General features: G+C 39.2%; 1 protein-coding gene across 16 annotated transcripts in view; it reads right to left on the bottom strand.

The window, feature by feature from the left end:
- MTIF2 (mitochondrial translational initiation factor 2) overlaps window positions 1-22,805 on the bottom strand; it is a 30,086-nt gene that overhangs the window by 450 nt on the left and 6,831 nt on the right. For 10 of the 16 annotated variants that reach the window (XM_008980693.5, XM_078349325.1, XM_017964324.4 and 7 more), the window contains 10 exons: window positions 18,093-18,264; window positions 17,451-17,611; window positions 15,894-16,070; window positions 13,094-13,233; window positions 9,824-9,948; window positions 7,664-7,868; window positions 7,068-7,320; window positions 6,590-6,730; window positions 4,062-4,226; window positions 171-311 (listed from right to left, as the gene is read on the bottom strand). In XM_008980693.5, the coding sequence (XP_008978941.2) occupies window positions 171-311; window positions 4,062-4,226; window positions 6,590-6,730; window positions 7,068-7,320; window positions 7,664-7,868; window positions 9,824-9,948; window positions 13,094-13,233; window positions 15,894-16,070; window positions 17,451-17,611; window positions 18,093-18,264 (1,680 nt within the window). Of the gene's footprint in view, window positions 1-170; window positions 312-2,879; window positions 3,210-4,061; window positions 4,227-6,589; window positions 6,731-7,067; window positions 7,321-7,663; window positions 7,869-9,823; window positions 9,949-13,093; window positions 13,234-15,893; window positions 16,071-17,450; window positions 17,612-18,092; window positions 18,265-22,805 lie in introns of those variants that run through there. The other 6 variants (XM_078349328.1, XM_078349330.1, XM_078349329.1 and 3 more) reach the window with 2 other exon arrangements.

Here is a 22,805-nt window from a genome sequence, read left to right as displayed (position 1 = left end):
ACATCTCAGGCAAAGGGAGCCCATCAACTGTAGACATGTTAGGAGTTATAGCAATAAATGGTCTGAGCTGAGATGGGCATGAAAGATGAACAGATTTCAGACAGTTATATGGTCAGCAGGTTTTGATGACTGGATATACTATTATAGAAGGAGATTTTGATGTTGCTTACCCTTCCAAATTACATGTCCATTACGGGTTAATTTAAAATTTTTTTGTTTTTCTAACTGTCCTTTTTGGACTCTGCAGCCAGCCACAGGAACTTTTTTCTTCCCTTCTGTTACAGAGAAAATAGCTAGTACGGACGCCTCACCTTTAGGAATAAGAAAACATTAATGTACAGAAAAGAGTCTGAGAAATGTGCAATTTCTGACATTCTGTAGTGTAAGGATTCAAGGTACGACCAAAATCCAAATTCATGCATAGAAAAAAGTCTGGGTTTCTTTAACTCCAACTTTATTTTCCTCACCAATATTAAGAATACAAAGGCATGAAACTCTTCAGCTATACTTTTTTTTTTTTTCCTGAGATGGAGTCTCACTCTGTCATCCAGGCTGGAGTGCAGTGGCATTATCTCGGCTCACTACAACCTCCACCTCCGGGGTTCAAGCAATTCTCAAGCCTCAGCCTCCCGAGTAGTGGGATTATAGGCACCCACAACCACGTCCAGCTAATTTTTGTATTTTTAGTAGAGACAAGTTTCACCAGGTTGGCTAGGCTGTTCTCAAACTCCTGACCTCAAGTGATCTACCACCTCAGCCTCTCAAAGTGCTGGGATTACAGGTATGAGCCACTGTATCCAGCCAACTTTGCCTATATCTTGTCTATTCCATGAAAACCTTGTTTTAAGCTTTGCTTCAATATATTTTCTAGAGTAGATTATCATTACTTGATTTCTTTTTAATTATCTTTTTTGTTTTTTTTTTTTGAGATGGAGTTTCGCTCTTCTTACCCAGGCTGGAGTGCAATGGCGCGATCTCGGCTCACCGCAACCTCTGCCTCCTGGGTTCAGGCAATTCTCCTGCCTCAGCCTCCCGAGTAGCAGGGATTACAGGCATGCGCCACCATGCCCAGCTAATTTTTTGTATTTTTAGTAGAGACGGGGTTTCACCATGTTGACCAGGATGGTCTCAATCTCTCGACCTCGTGATCCACCCGCCTCGGCCTCTTAAAGTGCTGGGATTACAGGCTTGAGCCACCGCGCCCGGCCTCTTTTTAATTATCTTTTAAAAAAATTTTTTTACAGATGGATCACCCAGGCTGGAGTACAGTGGCACAATCATAGCTCAACGTACCCTCAAGCTCCTGGGCTCAAGCAATCCTCTTGGATAGCTAAGACTACAGGTGTATGCCACCATGCCCAAATAATTTTTTTTAGCTTTTTTGTTTTGGAGGCTGGTCTTGAATTCTTGGCCTCAAGCAGTGCTCCTACCTCACCCTCCAGAAGTGCTGGGATGACACACGTGAGCCACTGTGCCTGGCCTCGTTTTTCATCTTGCCATGAGTAATTTATATCTACTTAGGAGTACTAATTTTGAGTCTGGTTTTCTGCCCGCTCGCCCCCCTCAGATGGAGTTTCCTTCTTGTTTCCCAGGCTGGAGTGCAATGGCGCCATCTCAGCTCACTGCAACCTCGTCTCCTGGGTTCAAGCGATTCTCCTGCCTCAGCCTCCTGAGTAGCTGGGATTACAGGCATGCACCACCATGCCTGGCTAATTTTGTATTTTTAGTGGATACAAGGTTTCTCCATGTTGGACAGGCTGGTCTCAAACTCCCAACCTCAGGTGATCCGCCCACCTTGGCCTCCCAAAGTGCTGAGATTACAGGTGTGAGCCACTGTGCCTGGCTGAGTCTGTTTTTTTTCACTGACTAAAAATTAAAACAAATTCCAATAATGAAGTAACACACACTACAATGAACCAAATTTCTAGGGTGCTATTTGTTAGTGTTACCTGACTGGTGTGTTTGCTTAATCCTAGAAGCCCACATATGACTCAGTTTTCCAAATTGCTCTTAGCACAAGATCATAAAAATGTCTGTACAATCATGTTGAGCAGGTCAGAAAAACCTAAAATAATCTGTCACATAGACCAAAAATGCAAAATCAAATCTCATTGGAAACACTGGACAAATCCAAATTAAGGTACATTCTATAAAATAGCTGGCCAATATGCTTCAAAATGTCCAGGTCAAAAACAGAAAAAAATTGGCCAGGTATGGTAGTTCACACCTGTAATCCCAGCACTTTGAGGGGCCACAGAGGGCAGATCATGAGGTCAGGAGTCTGAGACCATCCTGGCCAACATGGTGAAATCCTGTGTGAACTAAAAATGCAAACAAAAAAAATAGCTGGGCATGGTGGCACATGTCTGTAATCCCAGCTAATTGGGAAGCTAAGGCAGGAGAATGGCTTGAACCCAGGAGGCAGAGGTTGCAGTGAGCCGAGATTGCACCACTGCACTCCAGCTTGGTGGCAGAGTAAGACTATCTCAAAGACAAAAACTGAAGAACTGTTCCAGATTAAATGGAACTAGAGAGAGATGACAACATGGATATATTATAATCCATGATCCTAGACTAGGGGAAAAAAGCATATTGTTGGGACAGTGGACAAAATGTGAATAGGGACTGTATATTAGATAATGGCATTGTATAAATAAATGTTAAATTTCCTGAGTTTGATCAGTTCTATGGTTTTATAAGATAGTATCCTTGTGCTAAGCAGATGTAAATATTTAGAGGAAAATGGGCACAATATCTCAAACATTCTCAAATGGTCCAGGGGAAAAAAATCATGTGTATATGGAGCAGGACAAAAATGAGGCAAATAGGACAAAATGTAAACAACTGGTGAATTAAATAAAAGATACACACACAGGAGATCCTTGTATTTCTCTTGTAATTTTTTCTGGAAACTTAAAACTGTTATAGGGCCAGGTGCAGTGGCTCACACCTGTAATCCCAGCACTTCGGGAGGCTGAGGCGGGCAGATCATCCAAGGTCAGGGGTTCAAGACCAGCCTGGCCAACATGGTGAAACATTATTTCTACTAAAAATACAAAAACTAGCCAGGAGTGGTGGTTGGCGCCTGTAATCCCAGCTATTTTGGGAGGTGGAGGCAGGAGAAACGCTTGAACCCAGGAGGTGGAGGCTGCAGTGAGTTCAGATTGTGCCATTGCTGTCCAGCCTGGGCAACAAGAGCAAAACTGCGTCTTAAAAGAAAAAAAAAAAAAAAAACTATCATTAAAATTAAGTTAACAACAAAAATATCTTCATAGGGAGGAAAAAGAAACAGATAAGGTGACTTAACCAATTTTAAATAAACTCAGTCTTTACTCTGGCCACGATATGCTGAAAACAGTATTTTTAAATATTATATATGTATTTTTCTTTTTTTTTGAGATGGAGTCTCACTCTGTCACCTAGGCTGGAGTGCAGTGGCATGACCTTCACCTCCCAGCTTCTAGCAATTTTCCTGCCTCAGCCTCCTGAGCAGCTGGGATTACAGGTGCGTGCCACCACGCCTGGCTAATTTTTGTATTTTTAGTAGAGATGGAGTTTCACCATGTTGGTAAGGCTGGTCTCAAACTCCTGACCTGGTGATCCATCTGCCTCGGCCTCCCAAAGTGCTGGGATTACAAGCATGAGCCACCACACCCAGCCATATTTAATATTTAATATTTAAATGTAAATTTTCGTCTTATGGTAGACTTCTCTGCCAGCTTCACGACAAAGTCAACAGCTCTTTCCATGACATTGTTCATAATCTTTATGCCTTCAATCGTAACGTAATCTGTATTATAATTATTTGTTCATATCTAAACTTGAGGGCAAGTTCTTAATTCCTTATTTGCCTTTGTATCCTCAAAGCATAGGCACAATGTGTTACACAGGGCAGGTGTTTACATAAGAAGTTACAGTGAATTCTCATGGTAGTCATTTTTTTCTAGAACACAGGATATATCTTTTAACATTGAAAACATTTACTCTAAACTTTGCTTTCAAGTGCTATTTATAGCACCTAAGATACTAATTTTTAAAAGTAACATTCAGTGATCACTCACCTACTGGGTGCTCTTCCACAGCACAAGGTAATCTGCTGCTCAGTTCATCTTGCAAATCTTCAACAAGATGGTAAATTATTTTGTGAAGTTTAATTTTTACTCCTTTTTTTGCAGCTGACTGTTGGATAACATTGCCCGCATTCACATTAAAGCCATATATAACACCTAGCAAAGAGAAATATGATCAATGAAGTAGCATAAAGATTATATTATAATCATTTATTTGTCTTTCAAGCAGAAACTTGAATCTAAATTGTTTTATTTTCTAAATTAAACTAAAATAGCAATTAGAGGCCAGGCACAGTGGCTCATGCCTGTAACCCCAGCACTTTGGGAGGCCGAGGCAGGTGGATCACGTGAGTTCAGGAGTTCGAGACCAGCCTGGCCAATGTGGTGAAACCCGTCTCTACTAACAATACAAAATTAGCCAGGCGTGGTGGTGGGTGCCTGTAATTCTAGCTACTTGGGAGGCTGAGGCAGGAGAATCACTTGAACATGGGAGGCTGAGGTTCCAGTGAGCCAAGATGGCGCCATTGCACTCCAGCCTGGACTCCGTAAGAGCAAAACTCCATAAAAAAAAAAAAGCAATTAGAGGAGATAAGGTCTATGATATTTTTCTCACCCAAACTAGTTAATCTTCCAATTGATAAATTTTATAAATTGTATTGTGGCTTGTTTAACAAAAAAAATTTCTTTGTAATTTTAAATCCATTTAAGGAACAGTAAGTGCTTATAACATGTAAGAGAGTATGCTAAAAAAATTTGATTTTTATACCAGAGAAATAAGAACACGAAAAATGACCAGGGCTGAAATATACTTCATTCTAATAACAATTACATTATTAAATTATAATCTTATTGTCTACCATTATTGTGATTTGTACTCAGGTATTCAGACGGCCAAAAGATGCTCAAAATTGTCACTTACAGGGGTGGAGGGAAAGATAGTGACTTAATTGGTAAAGTTCAAGAGTTATTTTTAAGAAGCAAGTTTCATGCAGCTGGCCATTTTACCAAAAATACAAGTAATGTATTTAACTGTAAATACTCTGGGAGAAAAAAAAGCAAAACACTCTTGCCTTAAACAAAATGAATGAAAAAAAAACCCAAATGGTTCAATCAAGAGAAAAATACAATCACCTTGAAAGTCCTATCATTAAGAAGTCATTCTTAATGGTAGGCCAGGCATAGTGGCTCACACCTATAATTCCAGCACTTTGGAAGGCTGAGGTAGGTGGGCGGATCACCTGAGTGAGGTCAGGAGTTTGAGACCAGCCTGGTTAACATGATGAAACCCCGTCTCTACTAAAAATACAAAAGTTAGCCAGATGTGGTGGCAGATGCCTGTAATCCTAGCTACTGGGGAGGCTGGGGCAGGAGAATTGCTTGAACCTAGGAAGCATAGGTGGCAGTGAGCCAAAATCACACCATTGCACTCCAGCCTGGGTAACAAAAGAAAAATTCCATCTCAAGAAAAAAAAAAAGTCATTCAATTGGCCGGATACAATGGCCCATGCCTATACTCTTTAAGTACTTTGGGAGGCTAAGGCAGATGGACCACCTAGGTCAGGAGTGCAAGACCAGCCTGGCCAACATAATGAAACCCTGTCTCTACCAATAAAAAATTAGCCAGGCATGGTGGTGCACGCCTGTAATCCCAGCTACTTGGTGGAGACTGAGGCAGGAGAATCCCTTGAACCTGGGAGGCAGAGGTTGCAATGAGCTGAGATCATGCCACTGCACTCCAGCCTGGGCAACAGAGACTCTGTCTCAAAAAAAAAAAAAAGTCATTCAATACACTATCTACATTACAGCATAGTGCTAAGCCAGTCAGTGCCTACCAAATACTTTTAATTAGTTAGATGTCACCTCTATCCTTTTCAGTACTAGAGGTGACATGTAACTAATCAAGTCAGGTTTCAAAGAATATATTTCCTAAATGAATCATAATCACTAAACAATGTTGTTGTTTTAACAGTCATGAGTCCCCCTTTTCCTGTATCATAAGTTCAACTAATAAAGACAGTTCCTTGCCTTCTAGGCCTATAAAGCTAAAAGGACCTTTTGCTCTAAAAAGATATGACGTTTGAAGTTATCAATTACTAAAGATAGGTAGCCAAAAGTAAAAGATGAAGGAAAGAACCAAATAGGCTGATTACAGTGTTAGAAACATTCAGAAGTCTAATGAAAGATAGGAGAATCAACCTTGGATGGTAAAGAACTAGGAGGAGTAGGGAGAGGGGGCAGTAATGGTACTTTAAAAAAACAAGATAGAGAAACAAACAAAGAAAAGAGAAACATGACCAGGTCTTGAAGTAGTTCCCCAAAATTGCAATACAACCACAACAAATGAAGCTATGGCCACAATACTGCACATCCTATTCGTTTCAACTGCTAGCTGGGACTGGACTATAGCAGGAAGGGTGATGCTGATGGGAGTAAATGTCAGGTGTGACAAGCCAAGCAACAACACAGAGTTCAGTGTTATTTGGAGAACAGAGATTAACAAGAAGAAATGGAATGCTTACCATAAAATGTTTCAGCAAGGTTAACATCATTTGCACTTATATCACCTACTCCAAAATGTATTAATTCTAGTTCACATTCATGTGAAGCATCATAGGTATCTATAATGTTCAAAATGGCCTCAACAGAACCATCAACATCACCTAAATACAGAAAAAGTTTACAATTGTTGAATCTTAAGAATTAGACATCAGCGGACATAAAAATGACAATAATCTATTTAAAGCCATGATAGGTATGTCATTTACCACTAAATCTACTTTTATTTAGGCTTAGCATTACCAACACTTACTTGACTTAATAGCATATAATCAGCCAAATACACATTTACAACAAAATCAGCAAGAAATATGTTGACTAAGAAAATCTCTTCTAAAATATTGAAATAATTTTCATGTAAATGTAAAGGTCCAAACTAATCATGAGAATTAAACACATATTCAAAGAATGAACTGTAAAGGAAAATCTTTAAAAAGATACCTTTAATAATCACAGGAAGTACATTTGAATCTCTTTCTGTTTTCTCTTTTGGCCTTAAGAATGTTTGTCCTTTTCTTTCTAAATACTTTAGATATGCTCTCTCCTTCCACTGCATGTTGCCATACTTCTCACGGGCTTTCCAATGTGCTTCTTGGTGTTCCTTTCGCTTTTCTTCTATTATTTTCATATCCTCTTGACTTTTCTCCTGTTCTTGTTCATACTTCCTCCAGTCAACCACTTCACGTGCCCTTTGCTTTATAGGGGAAAAACGCATTATTTAATGAAATAGATACCAGTAACCGCTAGATTAAAGCCTTTATGATTTCCCCCATTAGGAAATTAGCTTAACTCATGTAAGAAACGACTTTTATAAGTTTTAAGAAACATGTAAAATTTTGAGAGCTTTGAAATGATTTAAAAATCTTATCCCCAGCAAAATTCTATAGTCTAAGGCTAACAGCACAACTTGCCCCCTCACGACCCCTTATAATCTAAATTATTTGTTAACATTAATACACATATTTGGTATAACACTGTAAATTGACATTTAAAATCATTATATTATATCTAACACATAGGAATTAAGCTTGATATACCTCAGATTCAACTTCAAGAATTTCTTCTCCTGCAGAAGGAAGGTTTCTCCAGCCTATAATTCCCACTGGCATGCTGGGATAGGCCTCATCCATTGTTTTTCCATTTTCATCAAACATTAAGCGAACTTTTGCCCAACTTTTTCCAGCAACCAGAACAGAGCCTTTTCTTAAAGTTCCTCTTTGAATTATAGCTGTAGTAACAGGACTAAATCAAAATAAAAGTATATTTTTAATGTCATAATCAGTATGTAATTGCACTTTAAGTAGAGCAAAGATATCTTTATGAAGTTTAAATTATATAAACATGTGTACACAAGGTTAATTCCACCACTTCTCAACTTCTTAAGCAGTTTTTCATACTATAAAAACATTTCAAAGCTGGGTGCAGTGGCACACCCGCAATCCCAGCTATTCAGCAGGCTAAGGCAAGAGAATCACTTGAGCCCATGAATTCAAAGTCAGCCTATCAAGACCTTTTTAAAAAATTTTTATTTGCAATACCAAGAAGTAGAAGCAACCCAAATGTCCATCAAGACAAATGGACATTTCTTCCAAAGAAAATGTGGATTTTACATACAAAGGAATACTATAGAGTCTTTAAAAAGAAGGAAATTGGCAGGTGTGGTGGCTCATGCCTGTAATCCCAGCACTTTGGGAAGCCAAGGCAGGTGGATTACCTGAGGTCAGGAGTTCGAGACCAGCCTGGCCAACATGGCAAAACCCCATCTCTGCTAGAAATACAAAAAGCAGCCAGGTGTGGTGGCATGTGCCTATAGTCCCAGCTACTCAGGAGGCTGAGGCAGGAGAATTGCTTGAACTCGGGAGGCAGAGGTTGCACTGAGCCAAGATTGCACCACTGCTCTCCAGCCTGGGTGACAGAGGGAGCCTCCATCTCAGAAAAAATAAAATAAATTTAAAAAAATTTTTTAAAAAAGAAATCCTGTCACAGGCTACAGCATGACTGTAACTCTAGAATATTATGCAAAATGAAACAAGCCAGTTATCAAAGGATACACACTGAATGATTTCACTCATATGAAGCATGTAAAGTATTCACAAATTAAAAAAGAGAAAACAGGGCCAGGCATGGTGGCTCATACCTGTAATCCTAGCTTTTGGGAGGCCAAGGTGGGTGGATCACAGAGGTCAGGAGTCTGATACTGGCCTGACCAACATGGCAAAACCCCATCTCCACTAAAAATACAAAAATTAGCCAGGCATGGTGGCAGGCGCATGTAATCCCAGCTACTTGTGAGGCTGAGACAAGAGAATCACTTGAACCCAGGGGGATGGAGGCTGCAGTGAGCCAAGATGGAGGCCACTTCACTCCCCAGCCTGGGCAAAAAAGTGAAACTCCGTCTCAAAAACAACAATAACAATAACAGAAAACAGGAAGGCAGTTGCCAAGGGCTTGGGACAAGGACAAGGAGATATTAGTGTTTAACAGGTATAGAGTTTCTGTTTTACAAGATAAAATAGTTCAACAGATCTTTTGCACAACAATGTGAATAAACTTAATACTGAACTGTATATTTAAATATGGTTAACATAACAAATTTAATGTTAAGTGTTTCTTACCACAATTTTTAAAAAACCATTTCTTATAAGGTTATACTAAGAGAAGAAGCAAGGAGCAAAGTATTCTGACAGAATCTTAACCCACTTTCTATGCCAGTGACCATCCACTTAGGAATTACTCACAGTTGTTAGAGTACAAAGCAATGAGAAAACCTCTCTTGGAGCTACATAGGAAAATTCAAGAACACCACTTCAAAGACCTTTCTGCATATTATATTAATGGGCAAGGTCATAAAGAATTTACAAACCCTAAAACTCAACTATTGGTATTTCATTTTAATTTATGTTATCTATAAGACTTTACCAATTCAGTCGAGTCAGTGGGGGGGAAAAAATCAAGCAATTTAACTACTTACGTCATCTAAATATGACTACTAGATGTATACAGATAGCTGCTATGGTCTACTGATAATAACTACATTTTTGTGTTCTTGTGTTAGTACAAACATACTTTTTAAAACAAATGTTTTGAAAATATTGTTCATGAATTAATAATAACATGCAACAAAAATAATATATTGTATAATCAAGTCGCAAAAACCACGAAACAAATTAAAAAGGCAAGCATTTTAAGAGTCCTACCCTCTTCCTTTGTCTGTGAAAGACTCTATTACTGTTCCTTCCACTGGACCAGTGGGATCTGCTTTCAGTTCTAACATTTCTGCAAGAGCAATTGTTGCTTCTGCCAAAGCCATCAGATTATCACCCTTTAACAATAATAAATGTTGTTAATACACATTAATAAATACTATCTGTAAATGAAATACCAAGGACAGGAAGTCACATAATCCATGCAAGTTATATTATACTTTTCCCTTTAAGCATTAAAAGCATGATTATCCAATTTAACAAAAAAAGGTAGAGAGGGAGGGGAAAACAAAATAAAAAAGAGAATGGGAAGAATGGAAGGGAGGGAGGGATCAACAAGAAAACCTGAGCCACAGACAGATCTTGTATGGAACAAGTGGCTACTTCTTTTAAAGGATGGCCACTGGTGGTGCTTGTTACTAACCCTTTCATAAACACATGCTTCATTCATTTTCTTTCTCCTCCATCTGTCTCTACAATTGTGTTTGCTTCCTCTTGCTTTCTTTTTTTGTTTAAGTTCTATCCAACTGAATAAGATTTCTCATCTATTATTTCATTTGCTCCATTCAAGAATCCTATAAAGTAAATCAAGCATTACTTACCCTTATTAAATAAATGAGGAGAAAAAGTACTAACTAGAGATTCAGGCTCTAAGCTGTACTTTGTAACCACCCAGCTGTGCAGCCTTAAAAAAAAATCACCTCATTTCCCTGGATCTCCTTATCTCAACTGTAAAATGAAGAAGCTGAAGTAGGTGATTCTTTTATCTTTCATGGTCTGTGTTTACTATGTTCTCTAGGGCTCCAAGATCACACAGCTCATTAACTGGTGATGGAACTGGAACTGATAGGCAAGGAATTTTTCCACTCCTTGTATCAACTAAGAGATTGCTTAACAAACAAGGGCCAACCTGTAATCCCAGCACTTTGGAAGGCTGACATAGGCAGATCACTTGAGGTTAGGAGTTCAAGACAGCCTGGCCAACATGGTGAAAGCCTGTCTCTACTGAAAATACAAAAAATTAGCTGGGTGTGGTGGTGGCACATGCCTGTAATCCCAGCTATTTGGGAGGCTGAGGCAGGAAAATCATTTGAACCCGGAGGTGGAGGTTGCAGTGAGCCAAGATTACACCACTGCACTCCAGGCCAGGACACAGAGCAAGACTTTGTTTCAAAACATAAAACAATAAACTTGAAAAAAGAAAAAGAATTGACTAAATACTTTGCTTACCCACCCACTTATTCCTAGTATTTATTCCAGTTTACAAAATGCTGTTCCAAAAAGTAGAACTGGAGTTGTTTCCTTGCATAAAGTAATCCTTTATATATCCTGGAAAAGAAGACCTCATCTTACCTCCCTGCTTCTCTCTTCCAATCTCCTCCATTCCCTTGGAATTCTCGCTGACATGCCTCCAAATCTGCCTAAGCAGCTTTACCTGCTCATCTGATGTTATCTAGCCAGAAAAGGTGGACAACTCTTCAAATACTTTATTTATTTAAGACAGGGTCTCGCTCTGTGCAGTGGCATCATCTCAGCTCACTGTAACCTCCACCTCCCTGGTTCAAGTGGTCCACCAACCTCAGCCTCCCCAAAAGCTAGGACTACAGGCACATGCCACCAAGCCAGGCTAATTTTCCTGTTTTTGTAGAGATGAGGTCTCACCATGTTGCTCAAGCTGGTCTTGAACTCCTGGGCTCAAGGGAGCCAATTCACCTCAGCCTCCTAAAGCGCTAATATTATAAGTGTGAGCCACAGCACCTGGCCAAATATTTTAATCTTATTGCAGTAAACTTAACATTTGGCATTCAGAGTGCAGTAACAATTGAGGTATAGTGCAGAAGATAACAAAGTAAGGTAGCGTTTTATAAATTTCAGAGAAAAAGATGTACAATTTTACTATTTGGAGACATAATTGCTAGGTATCCTGGAGGTAACACATTTAGGAAAAGTAAAGATAAAATGAGATTTAATTAGAGGAAGGTGGTAGCGTAACACAACATCCCTTCAGTGAATAATCAGGAGAAAGAAGAAAGGCTGTTTATAAATAAACTTTGTAATATGGGTGGACAAAAAGGAAATAGTTACTTAGCAGCAACCTCTATAGGATAAGAGAACTGGAAAACGGTGACATGAGGCAAGTAATGAGCTTCGCTGGTGTTTATATTCAAGCAAGAATAATTGGTAATTTGAAAGAAAATGAAATTCATTTATAAATAACATTTTAAAACATATAGAGGCCGGGCGCGGTGGCTCACGCCTGTAATCCCAGCACTTTGGGAGGCCGAGGCGGGTGGATCATGAGGTCAAGAGATCGAGACCATCCTGGTCAACATGGTGAAACCCCGTCTCTACTAAAAATACAAAAATTAGCTGGGCACAGTGATACGTGCCTGTAATCTCAGCTACTCAGGAGGCTGAGGCAGGAGAATTGCCTGAACCCAGGAGGCGGAGGTTGCGGTGAGTGGAGATCGCGCCATTGCACTCCAGCCTGGGTAACGAGCAAAACTCTACCTCAAAAAGAAAAAAAAATAGCAATTTAATCCACAGAAACATATAGTCAATCAATAACAAAATCAACCTAAACATTTAATCTTGGTATTCATAAAACTTTTGTTTAAATCCCTTAAATGCTATAAGGCCCATTTTCCACTTGTAAGAGGCATAAAATACAAGCACTTTTTTGTTAACAACCGGATTTAATTTCTGCTTAAAAGTCTTTGGTGAGGCATGGTGGCTCACACTTATAATCCCAGTGCTTTGGGAGGCTGAGGTGGGATGATGGCTTGAGACCAGGTGTTCAAGACCAGCCAAAGCAACACAGTGAGACCCTATCTATAAAAAAAAAATTTTAATTAGCTAGGCATGGGGTGTACCTGCCTGTAGCTCCAGCTACTCAAAATGCTGAGGTGGGAGGACAACTTGAGCTTTGGAGGTCAAGGCTGCATTGAGCTGTGATCGCCTATCTTTATCCTACTGTTTCCCTATCCCTACATCATTCACCACTTATTCTCTTCCTAAGTATCTCATAATAAAAAATGTATTCCATTAAGAGTTGACTCCACACTGATCAGCTGGTGACTGACCTCTCCAAGCCTAACTCCTAATATGCCAAACCAAGATAATACCATCTTTGCCTGGTACCCAGAAAGCTTGTTGAAAACAACACAAATATGTACATCAAAATGTTCTTTAGATGTAATGTACTGTGTGCATTATGTACAGCATTTCCATCCAGGTATATTCATATGAGGTGCCCATATTTACCGTAAGTGCAGAGACAGGCACTGCCTGAATATCACCTCCATAATCTTCACACACCACATCATAAGCCAGCAGTTCTTTTTTCACTTTCTCAGGATTAGCCTCAGCTTTGTCACATTTATTTATGGCAAGGACAATAGGAACTGAAAGAAACAGAGTTAAAAAGAGTGAAAATGATGACAGCTTCAATTCCAAGTATTCACAGTAAAAGAGACACCAACTTTCTCTTCTGGCTTTCTCTTTACTCAGCAGATGTTTTTATCTAACAAAAGGCCAAAAGGACCCATTTCAGAGTCACACCACCCTACTCTGCTCTCTACACATAGAGAAATCCAGATGCAAGATATTAAAAGTATAATTATAAGGAGATTCTGAATGAATAACAGACACCTGAGATTATTTAAAAAAAAAAATACAGCTGGGCTAGGTGTGGTAGCTCATGCCTGTAATCCTACTACTTTGGGAAGCTGAGGCAGGTGGATCACCTGAAATTAGGAGTTTGAGACCAGCCTGGCCAACATGGAGAAACCCCATCTCTACTAAAAATACAAAAATTAGCCAGGCGTGGTGGTGCCTGTCATCCCAGCTACTTGTGATGCTAAGGCAGGAGAATCGTTTGAACTGGGAAGGCAGAGGTTGCAGTGAGCCGAAATCGCACCACTGCACTCCAGCCTGGGTGACAGAGCCAGATCTCAAAAAAAAAAAAAAAACAAAAAAACATACTGTCATCCCTAGGTGTACTAGTAGATTGGTTCCAGGACCCCCACCACTGCCTATACCAAAATCTCAGCATACTCAAGTCTTGCAGCCAGCCCTGCAGAACCATGTGTACAAAAAGTCATGTAAGAAAGTTTCAAATTCTGTGAATACTGTATTTTTTATCTATGCTTGATTGAAAAATGTGTGTGTTAAGTGGACCCACACAATTCAAACCCGTCATGTCCAAGGGTCAACTGTATTTTGGGTAGAAAAAGGTCTATCTTTAAATCTAAAAACAAGATCAGTAAGTACACTGGAGATAATCTCCAGAAAAAAAAATTATAACAAGATTCTATTTCAATACTGCTAGATCATTTGCCTCTTCTTTCCAGGGTTTATTAACTCATTGTTAAAACCCAACATCTCATCCTAGGTTGAAACTAAATACCATTATCACACATTTTCCTTTAGGATTTGTATTATTTATTGATACACCTAGCTCAGTGACCAACACATAGTAGGTTCTCAATAAATGTTTACTTAATGAATGAACCAAATAATCTTTTAATCTACTTGTTATCACTAGACATATCCTCTCTTTAGAGAAATCACATAGAATTCTACGAGATAATTCTGTGGCTGCATTTCATCATCTCTGCAATTTTCTGAGGTATCAAAGGAACAGAAATTTGAAAGGATACAAACAAGTTTTGCAATCCACGACCTACTATTATGAAAAAGTACATTCTAGCTAGGCGCAGTGGCTCACACCTGTAATCTCACCACTTTGGGAGGCTGAGGCGGATGGATCACCTGAGGTCAGGAGTTCGAGACCAGCCTGACCAATATGGAGAAACCCCATCTTTCCTAAAAATATACAATTAGCCAGGTGTGATATCACATGCCTGTAATCCCAGCTACTCAGGAGGTTGGGCAGGAGAATTGCTTGAACCCAGGAGGCAGAGACTGCAATGAGCTGAGATCATGCCACGGCACTCCAGCCTGGGCGACAAGAGAAAAACTCCGTTTCAAAAAAAAAGAAAAGAAAAAGTACATTCCTTGCTGATGAGCTGGAACATAACAGGTACCAAGAGAAGAGGTGTACAAAGCCTGTATAATGAATTTATCCTATGTCAACCAATTGCTTTGTAATGGGATCCCTGATAAATTTATCCTGTCTTCTTGCCATGTATTCCCTAGAACCATTAAGTACATAGTACATCACACAAAGGCAGTTTTGAGGAATTAAAAAGGAAAGAGACTAACACTGGAAGCTAGCAGATCTAAATTCCAAATGCAGACATACTGAAAATTAGCTGTGTAATTGTATATAATTAGGGAGAGTTCTGGCTGCTGTCTGAGTCTTAGCTTTCACGCTGTAAAATGAAAGAAGTAGACTAATTCAGTAATTCTCAACCTTTTTAAAATCTTGCCAGTAAATCTGGGGGGAATATGACACACTTCATTGGGTACATTTTCTCAGCAAGGGTAGGTGTATGGTCATTTCAGAATAAGAATGAATATACAGAAAGTGTAATTATATGTGTGGGTATTTATTATTACAACTTTTAAAAGAAAAATATGGGAGAAGATGGTTAAGTGATTTTCCAAAAGTTTCAATTTTATAACTTTGATCAGGTAAGAACTTATTTAAAGCAGAAAAAGAGAAAGTTTCTCTTTAGAGAAGAACTCCAGATAATAAACGAAGAGGAAATAACAACATAACCACTACACAACTCCTACTGAATTTAGGTGATTGGTACATAGAATTTCATTATTCTCTTCTTACTTTTGTATCTGTTTAAAATTTCCATGATAAACAGTTAAAAAAAAGGCATAGTAGAGAAAAGATTGTACTTGTGGTCTGTACTATGGTCACAAGTCCCAAGCTGAATCCTGCTATACCCTTCCTACAAGTTATAAGTCTATGGGAAAGCAATTTATCTTTGAGGCTTATCTGTAATACAGGTATAATAACTCTGGGACTGCAGTGAAGACTAAATAAGCTGTATGTAAATGGCCCCAGAACTTTGACTTTATATAGTAGATCCTTTAAAAAAAAAAGCAACTTCCTTCCTGATCCATTAAGTCAGCCACACAGTACCTTGAGCATCTTTGGCATGCTGAATAGATTCTACAGTTTGTTTCATCACCCCGTCATCTGCAGCTACAACTAATATGACAATGTCAGTGACCTGAGCCCCTCTGGCCCTCATCGCTGAGAAAGCAGCATGTCCTGGAGTATCAAGAAAAGTTATCTTTTCCCCAGAAGGCAGAGACACTGTGGAAAGAGAAATTCAAGAACATCAAGGACTCAAACATATATTTCCTGATACCAAGGAATATATGTGACATTATAAAAAACCATCAATTCTTTAAAATAATTTTATTCCTTCCATTAATCTTAATCTGAACAACATAGATCATCATTTCACAATGAAAAGTGATAAAATACCAGTAAGACTTTTATGGTTTTTTTTCCATGTAATAATTTCAAACTAAAGTCTCATATTTCTAGAACATGACTACTTTCATAAATGTACCAACTGATATATCTATTCTGCAGAGAAAACAGACCAATTGTTATACAGACAGCCACCCTTACATTAGCAAATCAGAGCTGCATAACTCTCTGAGCCACAAAAAGGCAATTCAGTAGGCAATAGCTCAGGATTTGAGACCAATTACCTTGGGTTTAAATCCTGGCTATGCTACTTACTGGCTACATACTGTGGGCAACTTACTTAACTCGAAGAAGTATCACCTTCCTTATTTGCAAATGTAACTATTAATACCTACCTTATGATGTTATTGTCAAGATAAAAAAGACAAAACTTATAAGGTGATTAGCATAGTACTGGACACATGCTAGGTGCTCGAAAATGGAAGTATTTTTTAATTATTATCAGCGACATTATCTCAACCTAGCACAGGAGGGTATATAAATGTAATTAATTAATAAAAAATTTCAGGCTTATTAAATCAAACTAAGAATGAGCTACAATTAGAAGTTAACACAATTTTCAGCCGGGCACAGTGGCTCACACCTATAATCCTAGCACTTCAGGAGGCCGAGGTGGGTGGATCACTTGAGGTCGGGGGTTCAACACCAGCCAGGCCAACATGGGAAAACCCCATCTCTACTAAAAATACAAAAATTAGGGCAGGTGTGGTGGCTCACATCTGTAATCCCAGCAATTTTGAGGGGCTAAGGCGGGTGGATCACAAGGTCAGAAGTTTGAGACCAGCCTGGCCAATATGGCGAAACCCTGTCTCAACTAAAAATATAAAAACTAACCAGGCAAGGTGGTTCATGCCTGTAGTCCCAGCTATTCGGGAGACTGAAGCAGGAGAATTGCTTGAACCCAGGAGGTGGAGGTTGCAGTGAGCTGAGATCGCGCCACTGCACTCCAGCCTGGGCAACAGGGCAAGACTCCACCTCAAAAAAAAAAAAAAAAAAAGAGTTAACATAATTTTCTTCTTATAAATAGTACAAAAAACACCTTTACTAACCATTTGTTCTACATTTCATCAAACCAATGGTTGTAAGCTTTAGCCTTCTCTTTTACTTCAAATTTGTGTATTTTATACTATGACATTTGGTTTAAGAAAATAATAAGTGGGATTCCCAAGCACATTGTAGGGTAATTTGTGTTCATACCAAGAAAGGCACCAATGTGCTGAGTGATGCCTCCAGCTTCCATTGCTGCCACTTGAGTTTTTCGAAGTTTGTCAAGTAACGTCGTTTTCCCATGATCAACATGTCCCATTATAGTAACAACTGGGAACCTTGGGGTTAATAAAGCTGGATCTGCCTGGGGCCTACAATTAACAGCAAAGGAGTTTCATTTCTTAAATATCAGAAATACTTTATAGCCTGTGAATTGGATCACAGTTATCTCTGTGAGCTACCATTAACCATAAAATCCAACATTCGGCCTTGATTAGAACTATTTCCCCCGCCTATACATACAATGACTTATAATAGACTATTTAATAACTGCCTACCTACCTGTGGTTTGCATTTTCATAAAAATGAGTAGAACTGTATCAAATTTGAAAATTCAGACCAATGAATTTGGTCTGAATTCAAACCACAAAATAATTCAGCAAATCTAAAAAAAATCCTCTAAGTTTTATAACTTGAATGTATACTTTCTAGTGCTGTAAGTTCTTTGAAGAAAAGTTTATACACATACCTTTATTACAAAAGAAATTTTAAAGCAAATCATTCCATTAAAAAGTGTAAATATAACTATGTAGTCTCCTCCAACCCCTGCCAGTATATACAGTGAAGCTTTACCTTCTTACAGCATCTTTATTTTTTCTGACTTTGTCCTGTTTTAATTTACTCCACTTTAACTTCAGCCCTGCTTTCTTTATCACTTCTTTGATCCAGACTTCATCTAAAGGTGAGTCTGCTTCCAGTGAATCTATGTCAGCAGCAGTGTTCAACAAAGCTTCATATACAAAATCTGGTTGGAATTAAATAAAACTTATTAGGATCACGAATTAAATGCTCAAGAAAGTAATCTCTATTAATGCTATAAACAGCACACTCAAGGAGAGAAATAACTATGCAAACTGTTTCTCTAATATTAAAAAAATCACAAAGAAGCTAAAAAATGTTTTTAGATTTTTAAAAATATACATTTCTATTAACTGACTTCTACATATTCATAAATATTTGAATATTTATATATTTCTAAGCCATCTGAATCATCAACAAAACATTAAGCTGCATGTTGTATAAATTTAGTATTTATAATAATTGATTGTAGTCTATTTAAAAAATTAAGGTCACAAATGTCATGTATATACAAATGTGTATGTGTATATACAATCAATTCCCATTATTTGCAATAATTATGTTCTATAAAGTCACCAAAACACCTGAATCAGCAAATATTAAACCACTGCTCTGAGGGGAAACATAGAGTTGGGTTCCTGCAAGCCTTTAGACACATTTCATCAACTGATCAATACATAATTTTGTTTAATGCATTTCTGTTTAAAGACTCTTTTAATATATATACATATATAGTTGACTTATTAAGATTGAACTCATGGCCAATCATACTATAACTCATGCCTGAACAAACTTATCTGAGATACATATTTTCTCTGTAAGGCTTATCATAGCCTTCTTGAGCTTAGGAACACTAGATAGGACTTCAGTACCACATTTAGAAGCCATCTTGAACAGCAAAATTACCAACAAAAAGCATAAAAATGCCGGGCGCAGTGGCTCACGCCTATAATCCCAGCACTTTGGGAGGCTGAGGCGGGTGGATCACGAGGTCAAGAGATCAAGACCATCCTGGTCAACATGGTGAAACCCCGTCTCTACTAAAAATACAAAAAATTAGCTGGGCATGGTGGCGTGTGCCTGTAATCCCAGCTATTCAGGAGGCTGAGGCAGGAGAATTGCCTGAACGCAGGAGGCAGAGGTTGCAGTGAGCCGAGATCATGCCATTGCACTCCAGCCTGGGTAACGAGCGAAACTCCATCTCAAAAAAAAAAAAAAGCATAAAAATGTGAAAAAGTGTGGCACTAAATAGAACACAAAAAGGACACTTGTTTGCAATGCGAGAGCTGAAGAAGAGTGTCATGTCGTTCAACCTCAGCTTCAGAAAATGCACAACAGACAACTCAAAATTTTCACTGTTCTGCTCATGGCCAGTAATAACTGCAAGGGAACCTTGAGTACTAATATTTTTTTTGGGTGGGTGGGGGACAGAGTTTTGCTCTTGTCACCCAGGCTGGAGTGCAGTAGCTCAATCTCAGCTTACTGCAACCTCTGCCTCCCAGGTTCAAGCAATTCTCCAGCCTCAGCCCCCAGAGTGGCTGGGACTACAAGTGCACACCACCATCCCTGGCTAATTTCTGGATTTTTATTAGAGATGTGGTTTCACAATATTGGCCAGGCTGGTCTCAAACTCTTGACCTCAGGTAATCTGCCTGCCTTGGCCTCCCAAAGTGCTGGAATTATGGGCATGCGCCACCACACCCAGCAAGTACTGATTTTTGAGCTCCAAATACATTTTGTTGAGCAAGTGAATTTTCAAATACAGAATCCACACAAAAAATAAATAAATAATTCATGCATAATGAGAACTGACAGTATGTACAAACACACACACACCAACACACCCACAATATGTATCTCTGAATACTTGTGTCCATAATTCATTTACTTGTTTACGTATCTATTCAGGGTGTCCAAAAAGTCTTTATTTTTTAATCAAAAAAAATTTTTTTTGAGACAGGGTCTTGCACTGTTGCCGAGGCTAGAGTGCAGTGGCATAATCCTAACTCACTGCAGCAGCCCCAAATTCCCAGGCTCAAGCGATCCTCCTACCTTGGCCTCCATTATAGCTGGGACCACAGGTGCCACCACCACACACTATTAATTTTTTGTAGAGAAGGTGGCTTGCCATGTTGCCCAGGTTAGTTTTGAACTTCTGGCTCAAGCAATCCTCCCACCTTGGCTTCCCAAAGTTCTGGAATTATAGGTATAAGCTACTGCACTTAACCCAAAAACTCTTGAAATATAGGAAAAATATTTACTTATTCTCTTTTTCATTTTATTTAATGTGCTTTATTTTAATCTCAGTCATGTTTCACTGTGGATGATAAATAAAGGTATCTGTGATGATAATGAAATAAGTAGCTTTATGTTCCAGACTTGCAGTTACCCTATAAAAATACATTTAAAGAATAGATATGAAAGAAAGGTAGCCAGGTATGGTGGCTCATGCCTGTAATCCCAGCACTGTGTGAGGCCAAGGTGGGTGGATCACCTGAGATCAGGAGTTCAAGACCAGCCTAGCCAACATGGTGAAACCCAATCTCCATTAAAAATACAAAAACTTAGCTGAACATGGTGGTGTACGCCTGTAATCCCAGCTGCTCCAGAGGTTAAGGCAGGAGAATCTCTTGAACCCAGGAGATGGAGGTTGCAGTGAGCTGAGATCGTGCCACTGTACTCCAGCCTAGGCAAGAGTGAGACTCCAACTCAAAAAAAAAAAAAAAAAGGAAGAAAGGCATCCTCGGGTAAGCAGAACATTACACTAAAAGAACATCCTATTCACTGGTGTGCTGGCAAATGTTTAATAACTAGGCTCGCAAAAATAAATCACTGATTTACAGCATTCTCCAATTTCCATGGTGCAAATACGCCCACCACGGTTGATTGCAAGTTACCAACATAAAGTTACTGAATGCAGAGTTCAGAGAGATGCACAGTAGTACACTATTACATAGTCTTTCTACCATACAGATATGATAGGCATAAATAACCTTGAGAACATAGGTAATTGTAAAATGCAATATAGTAATTGGGAAGTGAAGAGTTGGTTTTGTTTGTTTGTGGTTTTTTGAGGCAGGGTCTCACTTTGTCACCCTGGGTGGAGTGTACCAGCATGATCTTGGCTCTCTGCAACCTCCGCCTCACAGGCAATCCTCCTATCTCAGCCTCCTAAGAAGGAGGAACTAGAGGCTCACATCACCACACCCAGTTAATTTTTGTATTTTTATACAAAGACAGGGTTTCACCATGTGGCCAAGGCTGATCTCAAACTCCTGGACGCAGGAGTTATGTTTGCCCCAGTCTCCAAAAGTGCTGGGATTATAGGCATGAGCCACTGCACCCAGTCAGTGAAGAGTTTTTACTACCCTTATGACTAAATGGTTGTGTTTAACAGCCAGCTCACATAATTCCTTATAATTTAGCAATAAGCTCACAGCTTGCCACTGATCTTAGTCCATAATAACGTCAAGAAACCATTTCCTATTTATCTCCCCACCACATGCTTTCCGAAGGAAACACATTTTAAGAATGATACAACTCAAATTTACTATGTGAATATGCTCTCAGAGGACTAGAAAACTATTTCAAAACAAAAATTACTGAGTAGGCCAGGAATGCTGGCTCACACCTATAATCCCAGCAGTTTGTGAGGCTGAGGCGGGTGGATCACCTGAGGTCAGGAGTTCAAGACCAGCCTGGTAACATGATGTAACCCTGTCTCTACTAAAAATACAAAAATTAGCCAGGTGTGGTGCACACCTGTAATCCCAGCTACCTGGGAGGCTGAGGCAGGAGAAATGCTTGAACCTGAGAGGTGGAGGTTGCAGCAAGCCAAGATCGTGCCATTGTGCTCCAGCCTGGGCTAAAAGAGCGAAACTCCATCTCAAATAATAATAATAATAGAAAGAGGGCTGGGCGTGGTGGCTCACGCCTGTAATCCCAGCACTTTGGGAGGCCGAGGCAAGTGGATCACGATGTCAAGAGATCGAGACCATCCTGGTCAACATGGTGAAACCCCGTTTCTACTAAAAATACAAAAAATTACCTGGGCATGGTAGCACATGCCTATAATCCCAGCTACTCAGGAGGCTGAGGCAGGAGAATTGCCTGATCCCAGGAGGCGGAGGTTGTGGTGAGCCAAGATTGCGCCATTGCACTCCAGCCTGGGTAACAAGAGCGAAACTCCATCTCAAAACAATAAATAAATAAATAATGATAGAAAGAGTGAAAAAAAGGAAATCAGAAAATTATAGGGCCAGGCATGGTGGCTCATACCTATAATCCCAGCACTTTGGGAGGCTGAGGCAGAAGGATTGCTTTGCACACAGGCAAGACCAGCCTCAACAACATAGTAAGACTCCATCTCTATAAAAAATAAAAAATTAGCCAGGCATGGTGGCACACGCCTGTAGTCCCAGCTACTCAGGAGGCTGAGGCTGAAGGATCACTTGAGTCCAGGAGGCCAAGGCTGCAGTGAGCCATGATTCTGCCACTTGGCAGGGTCTTGGATAAAGCAAGACCCTGTCTCAAAAAAATTAAAAAAAGAAAAAGAATAAAGAAAATGATAGGAAAACAAAGAGAAAGTATATAAGTATAGCTCCTCAGTTCAAAAACATTCATTGGATTTATTCTAATAGCCCACAAAATTTCTGAGAAAGAAATCTTCATTCATATAAGAAAATCTTTTCCACCTTCATTAAAAGC

Source organism: Callithrix jacchus, chromosome 14, assembly GCF_049354715.1.
Source record: "Callithrix jacchus isolate 240 chromosome 14, calJac240_pri, whole genome shotgun sequence".
In the NCBI taxonomy this organism is placed as follows: Eukaryota; Metazoa; Chordata; class Mammalia; order Primates; family Cebidae; genus Callithrix; species Callithrix jacchus.
Note: the sequence above shows the minus strand (reverse complement) of the source record. Positions and strands in the feature narration are given on the sequence as shown.